The sequence below is a fragment of the Bison bison genome, unplaced genomic scaffold (genome assembly GCF_000754665.1).
Source record: "Bison bison bison isolate TAMUID 2011002044 unplaced genomic scaffold, Bison_UMD1.0 scf7180017864160, whole genome shotgun sequence".
NCBI classification, from domain to species: domain Eukaryota; kingdom Metazoa; phylum Chordata; class Mammalia; order Artiodactyla; family Bovidae; genus Bison; species Bison bison.
The window spans coordinates 6,957,273-6,969,057 of NW_011494732.1; the positions used below are offsets into that span (position 1 = coordinate 6,957,273).

The 11,785-nt window shown below is 49.9% G+C and overlaps 1 protein-coding gene across 2 annotated transcripts in view; it reads left to right on the forward strand.

The window, feature by feature from the left end:
* KDM2B (lysine (K)-specific demethylase 2B) overlaps nt 1-9,130 on the forward strand; it is a 119,183-nt gene extending 110,053 nt beyond the window's left edge. For both annotated transcript variants that reach the window (XM_010841340.1, XM_010841341.1), the window contains 6 exons: nt 569-607; nt 745-1,424; nt 2,193-2,356; nt 2,446-2,607; nt 3,239-3,457; nt 7,818-9,130. In XM_010841340.1, the coding sequence (XP_010839642.1) occupies nt 569-607; nt 745-1,424; nt 2,193-2,356; nt 2,446-2,607; nt 3,239-3,457; nt 7,818-7,999 (1,446 nt within the window). In that variant the 3' untranslated portion in view covers nt 8,000-9,130. The remainder of the gene's footprint in view (nt 1-568; nt 608-744; nt 1,425-2,192; nt 2,357-2,445; nt 2,608-3,238; nt 3,458-7,817) is intronic.
* Nucleotides 9,131-11,785: the final 2,655 nt, after the last annotated feature.

The window sequence follows — 11,785 nt, forward strand, 5'->3', positions numbered from 1 at the left end:
AACCCACTGCCGCAGACGCTCCCAGACACCGTTTCACCGTAACTTCCCAGGCCCCAGCCCCAGGTCGCCGGCTCATGGTTCCGGCGTGGGGCCTGGGAAGCTGAAGCTGCCGCAGGGAAGCCCTGTGGATCTGGGGAACCTCGGAGGATCCTGGCGGCCCTGCTCCACCCACCGGCCCTTCCAGCACCAGCCACGAGGTGGCGCCCGGTTGTCTTCTCCCAGCTTTAGCCATTAAGGCTCGGCAGGGAAATCCAGCAGACCCTGCCTCCAGGCCTGGCTCCCAGAGCCAAGTCGGACCTGAATGGGCGACTGCGGATCCCTGGGTCTGTCCAGGGGTGGGAGGTCAAGTGGGTGGGGATAGTTCCATCAGCCCCCGCCACTTCCAGATTTTCCTTAAAGCCAGCAGGCAGGGCCCACCCAGAGCGGAGGAGACGGGGGTTTGTTGGGAAGGTGACCCCCCAGCCTCTGCTCTGTAGAGACTGTGGATTCTTGGTGGGGCTGCGTGTGGAGGGGACCAAATCCCGCGACCCCTGGGAGCAAGCTTTGCATCTTTTCTTTCCCATGACAGCTAAAACCTGGCAAAGAAGATAAGCTTTTCAGGAAAAAGGTACCATCTCCCACCCACCCCCTGCCCCGTTGTCCCAGAACCTCTCTTGGGGCAGTAGTCTTAGGCTGGAGGGTAGGAGGCCCTGGGTGGGCGCAGCCCCGGGCCTGGGAACTTACTCCCGTGCTCCCCTTCCTCAGCGACGGTCCTGGAAGAACGCCGAGGACCGGATAACTCTGGCCAACAAGCCTCTCCGGCGGTTCAAGCAGGAACCAGAGGACGACCTACCCGAGGCGCCCCCCAAGACCAGGGAGAGCGACCACTCGCGCTCCAGCTCCCCTACTGCCGGGCCAAGCACAGAGGGCGTGGAGGGGCCCGAGGAGAAGAAGAAGGTGAAGATGCGCCGGAAGCGGCGGCTCCCCAACAAGGAGCTGAGCAAGGAGCTGAGCAAGGAGCTGAACCAGGAGATCCAGAAGACGGAGAGCAGCCTGGCCCAGGAGAATCACCAGCCCATCAAGTCGGAGCCTGAGAGCGAGAACGAGGAGCCCAAGCGGCCCCTGGGCCTCTGCGAGCGCCCCCACCGCTTCAGCAAGGGGCTCAACGGCACCCCCCGGGAGCTGCGGCACCAGCTGGGGCCCGGCCTGCGCAGCCCGCCCCGAGTCATCTCCCGGCCCCCTCCCTCCGTGTCCCCGCCCAAGTGCATCCAGATGGAGCGACATGTGATCCGGCCGCCCCCCATCAGCCCCCCGCCCGACTCGCTGCCCTTGGATGACGGGGCAGCCCATGTCATGCACAGGGAGGTGTGGATGGCCGTCTTCAGCTACCTCAGCCACCAAGACTTGTGTGTCTGCATGCGGGTCTGCAAGACCTGGAACCGCTGGTGAGGGGCTGAGCTCAGACAGGGAGGCACCAGGGGGCCAGGCTGCTGCTAGACCCGGGTGGGCTGGGGCATCCCCACGGGGAGTCACTTATCATGCTCTCGCCTTCTAAGTCAGTCCAGCTTCAGTATCCTCAGAGAGTTCCAGAGTCCCGTCAGTGTGGTCTTGTTGAAAGAGGTGAACCCTATTTGCTTTCCTAGCTTAACCCCTTGGGAGGTGAACTAAGAACCAAGTGGTATTCTTGTTCTTTAAGAGTTAGCTCAGGTGAGACTTGCCTGGCAGTCTTGTGGTTGGGAATCCGTGTTTCCACTGCTGGGAGCATAGGAATCCCTGGCCAGGAAGTTAAGATCCCATATACCAAGCAGTAGGGCACCCAAAAAAAAAAATAGGAGCCCAGGTTAAGGGCACCTTGCCAGTTCCTGGTATTCCTGCTTTGAGAGTCCCCAGCTTTCTGACCTTGGTCAAGTTAATGTACTTTCATCTGTGAACAGGCATGCTGCAGGGTTGTTTTGAGATTTGATCTGTGGAAGGTGTCATAAAGCCCCCAGTAAATACATTAGAGGTGTTCGTACTTTCCATAGGGGGTGGGGGGAAGGGCTGTGACCCCAGAGCAGCCTGAAGACAGAAACTAAACAGAAGAGTCCAGAGGGCAAAGTTAAGGAGCCTCTCCTTGGGCTCGGTAGGTGGGGGACTGACCACAGCCATGCAGGAGGCTCCCCCAGTGAGCTCCCAACTCTGATGTTGCCCCTTCTGCTGGGCCTGGCCCCCAGGTGCTGCGATAAGCGGTTATGGACCCGCATCGATTTGAACCACTGCAAGTCCATCACGCCCCTGATGCTAAGTGGCATCATCCGGCGACAGCCTGTCTCCCTAGACCTCAGCTGGACCAATATCTCCAAGAAACAGCTGAGCTGGCTCATCAACCGGTTGCCTGGTGAGCACTGGACCAGGGACCCCCCAGAGTGCAGTATTGGGGGCTGGGGGCGTGTCACCTGACCTGTGGCCCCCTCTCTGTGCCCCCAGGGCTCCGAGACTTGGTGCTGTCCGGCTGCTCGTGGATCGCAGTCTCTGCCCTCTGTAGCTCCAGCTGTCCACTGCTCCGGACCCTGGATGTCCAGTGGGTAGAAGGGCTGAAGGACGCCCAGATGCGGGACCTCCTGTCCCCGCCTACAGACAACAGGCCAGGTGAGGGGCCAGGCCCACGCGGCTCAGGTAAAGGTGGTGTGATCAAGCTGTGCTGATGGATCTGGTTTTCACCACAGACACATCTGGTACTTGTGTCCTCAAGCCTTTTCTGGCCTTGGCCCTTCTGTTCTCAGTCAGCTTTGGGTGCAGAAGGGAGCTGTGAGAGGGCGGCGGCTCCCATCATGCCACTTTGGGAGCTCTGCGTGGGTCTGACTGCTTTGCTGCTCACTTGTTCTTCTGAGCTCTGAGCCTCGGAAGCATCGGGGTCTTTGTGGTTGGGCAGGGCCTCAGGGATTGAGCCCTCTAGAACAGGTTGCAGGGCTCACTGCTGCACACCCACACCTTCAAAGAGGAAACTGCTGACCCAGAGATGCTGTGCTATCTCTGCTTTAATTGGCCAAGCACTGAAGGTGGAATGCAGGCTGTGTTTGTAGATCTTCTGACTTTTAAAGGATTTGCAAATGTAAAACTTGATGTGGAATATGCCAGTCTTTAAATGTTGGAACCAGTCCTGATCTTTTAGGGGAGATACTCACTGGCTGAATGAAACCCAGGTGTCCCGTATGGCGGGTGGGCCTTGTAGAGTGTCATGTCTGGGTGACACGTTGCCTCTTCTACCCTGCCCTCTCAGGTCAGATGGACAATCGGAGTAAGCTCCGGAACATTGTGGAGCTGCGTCTGGCCGGCCTGGACATCACGGACGCCTCCCTGCGGCTTATCATCCGCCACATGCCCCTGCTCTCCAAGCTCCACCTCAGTTACTGTAACCACGTCACTGACCAGTCCATCAACCTGCTCACTGCTGTGGGCACCACCACCCGGGACTCCTTAACCGAAATCAACCTGTCAGGTCAGTCAGGGGCACCCTCGGGGCTCTGTCCAGGACCCTATGGTTCGGGTGGGGGGGCATTTCACATTTGTAGGGAAATACTAGCTTGCCTCTTGTTATAGGGTCACGTCCTAGGTGCTGTGATGCATCATGGAACAAGACAGACACACGGCCTAGTCTAGCAGGGAAACACATGAAACAATTAAGCATTATTAGATTTTAAATAATTGCTACAAAAAAATAGTGCCAGTAGCAGTGAGCGCACATGAGCACATAGAAGTGGCTCTTGACCCAAAATAAGGGCTAGAAAAGCTTCCCTCGGGCTCAGTGGATGAGCTGGTGCCGGGCAGCAGCCGGTGTGGGAGGGCGCCTGGCAGTGCAGCCAGGCCAGGCGGATGGAGTGCCCGGCTTGATGGCTGCCATTGTTGTTGCTCACGTGTCCCCCTCCTGACTCTGCTCTCAAGGGGCCCGTTGTTGACGAGAAAACCCCACAGTGGAGTGAGTCCTCACTTCACTTACTGATGGGGCTGGAGTTAGTTCCTAAGAGCTTGGGGCATGACCAACAGGGAGGTGGACCAAGGTGACGCCACCCATTCTCAGCCCAGCCAATAATCCTGTACTGGTCTGATGGTTCAGGATGGTCAGGTTAGGTGTGGGAGATTTGGATGAGACCAAAAAAAAAAACAAACTTTTTTTTCCCTCCAGAAATTAGCAAGTAATAAATGATACTCTCACCTCATGTAAATTCTATTTTGACACAGTGTAATCTGCTGTTTGGCTTGGTCAGCATTCACATGCTCTTTTGCTGTTTGTCTCTTCAGCCCGTGTTCATTCCTGAGAAACTCCTTCCTGTTGCTAATGCCCCATCCGACTGGGAGCGGGGAGGTTTGGCTCACTTGAGCTAAAGCTGTACCTTGGTGCCTGGGAGGCCCCTTCCGCCTCCTCAGGGAGTTTTAGTGGCGGGTGGCAGTGGGGTGGTGGCCTCCCAAGGAGGCAGTGAACAGAGAGCCACACTGAGGTGAGTCAGCTGTTGGTCTTGAAGTGATGCTGGGCTGCCTCGTGGAGAAGGTCCTGGGAGGCAGCTTGTTCTAAGTGCTTGGTAGTAATGAACTCGTTCCCCTGTTCTGACTGGGTCACTAGGGTATATAGCAGGGATACCGGTTTAAATCCCCCTCCCCTGCAGCGAAGAGGATGTCCATGATACGTGTGTGTGAGTCATCTTTTGCATTTTGTTTTCCGCCACAGTCCAGTCGCCTCTTTTCGTCTCAGAGCCTGCATGCGTGCCTCTCTGTTGTGTTCAGAGCTGTGACACGCATGAAGGCCCGTCTCCATACCCAGTCTTTTCTATACTCGGTTCTTTTGAACACGTTTTCTCTTCCTGTAAGTGTAACTAGTTAATGGTAAAATAAGCCTCTGCCACAGAAAGGAAAGCGCTTGACACATTGCCAGGTCCTTCAGTGTGGTCAGATCAGGTCTGGTAGCAAAAGTGAAGCTACTTTGGTGCCTTGCCTCCCCTGCTTCTCACCTGGAGGAACCACCTTCAAATTTTGAGCTCTTGCTGTTTGTTTACCTCCACTTTTCCAAACAGCCTACATTGCTATTTCTTGTTTATTTTTTACTCAGATGCTCTTTTTGTTAACTTGCCTTGTAGAGCATAAGGATTACTGTTCTGAAATTCTCTCCACTGCCGCCTCCCCCACCCCAAAATCTTCCCAGTTTGTGTGGTTAAGTCACTGTTATTTACCGCATTATGGCCATGCATGTGTTGTCTAGTGTTGAGCCAAAGTGTGTATTATGTTTCTTTCCTTGCACAATTTTTTTGTTTTCCCTAGAGTTAATAATTGCCTTTTTGTTTGCTCAGTCTCTGAACAGACTCTATAACAGACTCGAGTACTATTCTTTACCCTCATGAACTTATCAGGCCCTTAACCAGTCTTGTAAGAAACCACCCTCCTAGCTTTCTTTCCTCCTGCCCCCACTTGAACTCGACTGCCTCTGCCATCTGCATGTCTGCTTCCTAGGATTTCCTTCGTCTCTGTCTTGTGTAGGGGCCCCTCTTTCCTTGGTCCTGTATCTTCTTTCTTGGTTTATCTGTTCATTTGCTGGAGAACATAATCCAGACCTTCTGTGTCTAAAATGGTTTTTTATACCTTCATGTTATAAGGTATAATCAATCTCTCAACTTGGGAAATATGTTCTGTGGTTCTGGAAAATTTCCTTGAGTTAGTTTCCTTCCCTTCTGTTTTCTTTCTTTAATAGTCTTTTGATACTTTTACTTTTTCCCCACCTCTTGTCTTTTTGCTCTGTTCTCTGGTTTTCCCCTTCTCACAGTTCATAGTCAGTTCACCCTTGAACAACTTAGGTGCTAGGGGTGGAGCCCTGTGCAGTAGAAAATCCAAATGTAACTGATGGTTGGCCCTTGGTATTCACACGTCCTCCATAACCTCAGGTTCAACCACTATTGAAACACATGGGCAGATATGTTGACCTGCACAGTTCAAACACGTGTTGTTCAAGGATCAGCTGTAGAGAATTTTTCATTTCAGACACATGAAACTGCTTTATTATGTAGGTCAAAAGTCACATATTGGCAGTTCTCACATGGTTTAGCCTGTATTTTTAACTTGACAGCTACAGTTCTCAGGACTTTTGGGGAGTGGCCTGTTCTTGTTTCTTGGATCCAGATGTCCGTCCTGAGGATACTGGCGGTTGTATTTTCTTCTCCACATAGACCATGCGTTCCTTCAGAAGCAGTCAGTGGGCCTGCCTGGGGCTCCTCTCAGTTCTGTCTTCAGCATGTGGTTTTCTCTTCAGCTGACGGGCTGCTCTTGGGACAGGGTGGGAGCTGATTGACTGTAGATGTCATTGGGCAGTCAGCACGGGTTGTTTCTTTGGGGAAATCCAGACTTGACATCTATCCATTATCCATCTATCCTCTTAAGCTGATCAAAGTTGCCCAGGGACACTTTTCTTGACCTCCCAACTGAAGGGTTCAGTCCAGGGTTTGGCAGGAAAGGAGTCTGGGGTCTCAACAGTCAGCAGGTAAATTTCCCTGTAACCCCCATTTTTCAGTGGGCCCTCCTGCCTTCCACAGTGGTGCTGCCTAGTCTAGAGCCTTTCTCTTGCCCAGAGACGAACTCCCCTCTTCTGGGGAGTCTTCCAGCTTTGTACCTCTTCCCCTTACAGGGTTTATACACCATCCTTCTCACTTGACTTTTACAGTAAGATTATGTGGGCAAATATTTGAGAGATTATGAGGTAAGGGGATACCCCTGGAAAATCTGAGGTGTTACTCTTCCAAGTCACCTCTTTGGCAGCATCCTTGTCACTTTGCCATCTGCCTGGCTAGCATGGGAGGCACTCAGCTTTCCATCACCACTTGTTCTAAGTTCATGAGTTCATTGTTCAGGATTGGATTTTGTTGACATTGTCTGAAATGTGTATCCAGGACTGAGCATTTGTGCAAGGATGTTGTGCAGACCTGAGGAGAGTGCTCTTTGATGACTTGTGGGGTGCTGTGACGTGACTTCTTTGTACCACCTCCTAAGCTGGAGGCACTGTGACATATGGAGCTGGCACTGGCCTCATGTGCGTTACTGCAGTTTGTCCTTACTGTTAACATTCAATTCAAGAGCAAATGAAAGTATGCATACTAGCAATGACAAGCCAAGGTCAGTAATACCACTGAGATGAAGGCATCTCCGGGCTCAGGGTAGGGACTTGGCCTCAGCTGGATGAGAGCTGGCACTGCAGCTCATTGACTGAGGGTTCAGTTCTAAGAAAAGAGTATGACAGACCCTAAGTCCACATTGATAGAAATACTCGGTTGAGGGTTCGGAGTTCCGATTTTGCTCTCTGTGGATGGAATCTCTCCAGCCACTTCTGGTGCATTGGTTTCCTGCATGGGTTTGAGGTAGACATTCCATGGAGGGGACCAAGCATGTGGGCCTTGCAGTAAAGCGCCAGTGTCCAGGGGAGCAGGAGGGTCCTGGGATGGCCTTACAGTGTCCTCACTCCGAAGCATCTCTTCCCTGGGAATGAGCAGGTAAGCACACAAGAGTGTGCAGAGAGAGGTGTTCCTCAGCAGGAGTAAAGGCATGAAAAGCAAGCTGTTTTCGTGTGTCATGTGCTCTTATCTGTAAAACAACATGGACAGGACCTGTTGATGTGAGAATGTATACATGTAAGACTCTTAAATGGGACAAGAGCCTGAGCAATTTCACTCGGAACTTGTGGTGTTTTTCAGGCATGTATGAACGTTTGTAAGTGGCAGAGGAAACCAGGCCCCATCTGAGGAGACTGAACAGGAGAGCTGCTTGGGGGAGGGGGGTGTCCTCAATTCCACGCCTCCTCCATCTCACCTGTGTCCTCTTCCCTCCAGACTGCAATAAGGTGACTGACCAGTGCCTGTCCTTCTTCAAACGCTGTGGGAATATCTGTCACATTGACCTGAGGTACTGCAAGCAAGTTACCAAGGAAGGCTGCGAGCAGTTCATAGCCGAAATGTCTGTTAGTGTCCAGTTCGGGCAAGTGGAAGAAAAACTCCTGCAAAAACTGAGTTAGTCCAAGGACAAGTATGTAAATATGGGGTAGGGGAGGGGAGGGGAGACGCCAGGGGAAGGGGAAAGACTTTACAAAAATGAGGGCCTTTAAATATTTTCAATTTGGAACTTGGAACAACAAACCCCAGACAATTCCCTTTTGCAAGTCTCGCCGAGGGAGAAGCCAGTCCGCCACCGTTTGGGGGATGAGCGAGCCTGGTGCTTTCCTCTGGTCTTTCTGAATCAAAACCGCACTGCTTTCTGGACCATTGCTCAGGAGGCCTTTACCGAGAAGACATTCCTGTTGGAGAGGAGGATGGACTTGGGCGACATTCTCTTACTGAAGCATGAGCTTAGGAAATTTTGTGGGGGGTGGTGGTGTTTTAGTTTCGGACACCTTACTCCTGGCAACTTTGGGGAGTTTTGGTGTCAACATAAAGTGGACCACACACCACATCTGCCGTCTCAACATGTTTGTTTGGTTTTGTTACATCTTACATTATGCAGAACTATTTTTGTACAAATTGTTTAAAAGTTATTTATGCAAGGTTTGAATGCATACCAGTGTTTTTATTGTTTTGAGATTGCCAACTTTCCTGGTTTCCTTAAGGTAGGAGAGAACTTTTCCCTGTACTTCATACAAACACATATACACATGCCCAGATCCGGCAAAGCAGGCTAAGACCTCTAGTTAAAAGCATGTCTAACTGGAAGTTGAGAGCCTACTTTGTATGTCAAGAAATTGCATAAGCATGATGTGGATATATGTAAATTATAGTCAAAGTGAGAGAGACACTTTGCTAAATTTCCTCTGTATAGAATTCACCTTTTTTTTTCCCCTCAAAATTTTGAAATTCAGACTTCAGCCTTTGCACTCAGGAGGGGTTTGCTCCAGCATGAGCTCTTATATTCTACATAGATCTAATTTATACAGTGAGTCAAGAAATAGAATAAATGACCCACCACAGCCTTTTCTTTTCTTCTCTCCTTTGAAGTGAGCTGAGTTCTCACACTTGAGGTTTAGCCCATGGCTGTTGCCCAGTTGTAAAGTTACGCATCGTAAGTGCCACTGTCGTAAGGTGTTGTTTTCCTAGACCTTCCCTGATGCCGTTTTACCTTTGTTGGATTTGTATAAACAATTGTACAAAAAAACTCACTCTTGGACTTTGAGGGTTTTTGTTCTGGGCGGACTGGAAGTCTGACTGGGAGGTCCAGAGGCTATAGTCTCAACACCAGTGTATGCTATCCTGAAGCCAGACCAGGTATCATTTCTTAGTCACCGGAGAAATGCAGCAGCCCCTTGGTACATGTTTTTCCGTCTTCAGAAAGAGGTCTTGCTGTTCGTGGCTAATAAGGTACGTCCACATGTAAGCATTAGGTATGAACTGCTTTAAGGGGCAGAGTGGCTTACCTGTGTGGTTGCCTCTGACCTCGCCTGTATAAGGTAACTTCCACAGCCACTTGGCATTTCCACTGCCAAAGAGGGGGAACAGGGGGTCTACTTGCTCAGCTTCCAGTGGAGGCAACTCAAGGAGACCACACCCTGCACTGGTGACATGGGGCTGGGGTGACTGGAAGCCCTTAGCTAGGAGGTAGCTGCCCCAGGTGGGAAGTCAACTTGAGATCACAGAAAGGCAACTAGTCATCTGAAGATACAGACCAGCTTCCTTCCTCAGTCATCAACAGCACTATCAGACTTGGGTCTCATGGGACCAGCCTTTCCCACTAATAGTCATTTCATACTCACACCACCACCCCCAGTCCTTTTTTTTTTTTTTTCCATGGTGAAATGGTTTTAGGTCCCGTCTAGGTCTCTGCCTCCTATTCATTTAAATCCAGAGATCCTTTCTGACTCAAACTGGAGACATCTGAAGCTGTTCCACCCTGGAATTTAACTCAGGGGATGCATCTGACAGAAGTAAGATTAGTTTAACACATGATGGTTTATTTATAAAAATGTGGCTTACCTTTACAAGCCTGATCACTCATTGTGGAGCACCCATACCAGAGGTCAAGTTGCTGTTTTCTTGGCAGCCTGAGTGCTGCGAACCTCTGAGTAAGAGTGACCCTGATGTCCAGTAAAGGCATCTTCTTTCTTGAGAACTGCTGAAGGGTGACAGTCATTTCCAGGTAGAATCTCGGCATTAGAAACTGAGCGTTTCCCGGTCACGTTTGTAGTGCGCTGGTCACAGATTACCATCCCCCAGGTGTACCAAACAATCCAGTTAAGATTATATAGTAAGTCCCCTACACACAAACAAGTTCTGTTCTGAGAGCACATTCCTAAGTTCAATTTTTTCTGTAGTCCAACAAAGTTAGCCTAGATACCCAACTAATCCAATCAGATATATTGAACTGTATAGGTTTATAATATTTTGGACACAAATACATAAAAAACACAAACATGTCTCATCTTCTAGTACAGACTTTAAGCACAGTACCAGCTACATCACTGCTGCTTTTACACTTGCTTCCAGACATCCTGGGCTTGAAGTAAACACCGTATTCTCTACAGTATTGTGAGTACACAAAAGCACTTATAGAAGATGCAGCACATGACAATGTACGCCAGGTATGTGAACTCACACGACGACATGGGAACACATGTTCACAACTTGAAGGTGCATTATGTGAAGGTACTTGGTATATCCCAGTACAGACCTATTCCTTACAAAATGAGCTTTAGATGAGGCTGGGCCAAGCTAGATGCTTGCAAACAGCTATTCTGAGCCCAAATACTGTATCTGATGAAGTAATAGAAGGCACATAAACCATACGGAGCAGTTCCTGGGTAAGACCACATCTTAACCCAGGAAAAGGAGAGGCTCCAACCCTCCCTCAAGGTCCTTCCTGCTGACCTTGACAAAGGGAGATACCATGGCCCATCGAACGACATCATTCCGTACCGTGAGGGTAAAGAGATGTCACTTATTCCCTTATGGATCCATATGACAGGTTACCTATTCAGAAGTAGAGACATGGCATGCAACTAGAAAATGCAGGTTCCAGAGAGACATGTTTGCCCTCTGCCAAATAAATTAGTACCTTATAATTCCAACCTACTGGGCTGAAAATGTGTTTGCTTCTTACTAAGCCAAGGTTGTTTGAAAATGCTGCCTATGAAGATCCACCACTAGGAGTTTTTGTTCACTGCTAAAACAAGCACCTGATACTATATATAAGTCCAAGAGAAAACAGTAAATAAGCTGTTTTCAGCTGAGACTATGAGCAAACAAATCACAATTTTCTAATTTAACTTCAGATACACCAATACCTGCTGCCTGGCTTCTATTTAGGTGTGTTTACTATCTCACCTGCTAGCCTGGATTTTAAGACCCCTCCACCAAATTGGTGATTTGTGGGTAATGTTGAATTTCTGGAGTTCACTGTCTGACTAGAAGTATAGATTAAGTGCACCTACAGCTTCAGCAGGGGCTGAGCTTTGGGTCTTCAGGCAAACACAAGAGAAGAGGTTTGGAGAGTATCCACAAGCCTTGGTTTACATGCTTTGACCCTCACTATCAGAAAACATAGAAAGGTAACTGTATTTCATAGCTAGCCAAACTTCCGGCCTTAAGCACAGAGGGGAAGACTATTTACCTCCTTTGCTGTAATTTTCAGGTCTTGTCCATTGACTTCTGGATCCTGAGCACCTGAAGGCATGTCCTACCCACTGCACAGAGTCAAAAGATAAGAAACCCACAGGACTCACCCAAGGAGTTATGTAGTTTCCCAAAAACATACCTCCTCACAAGCAGTGGGAGTGAATCCACAGTTGGTCTCAACTCAACCACCATGATCAGAATTA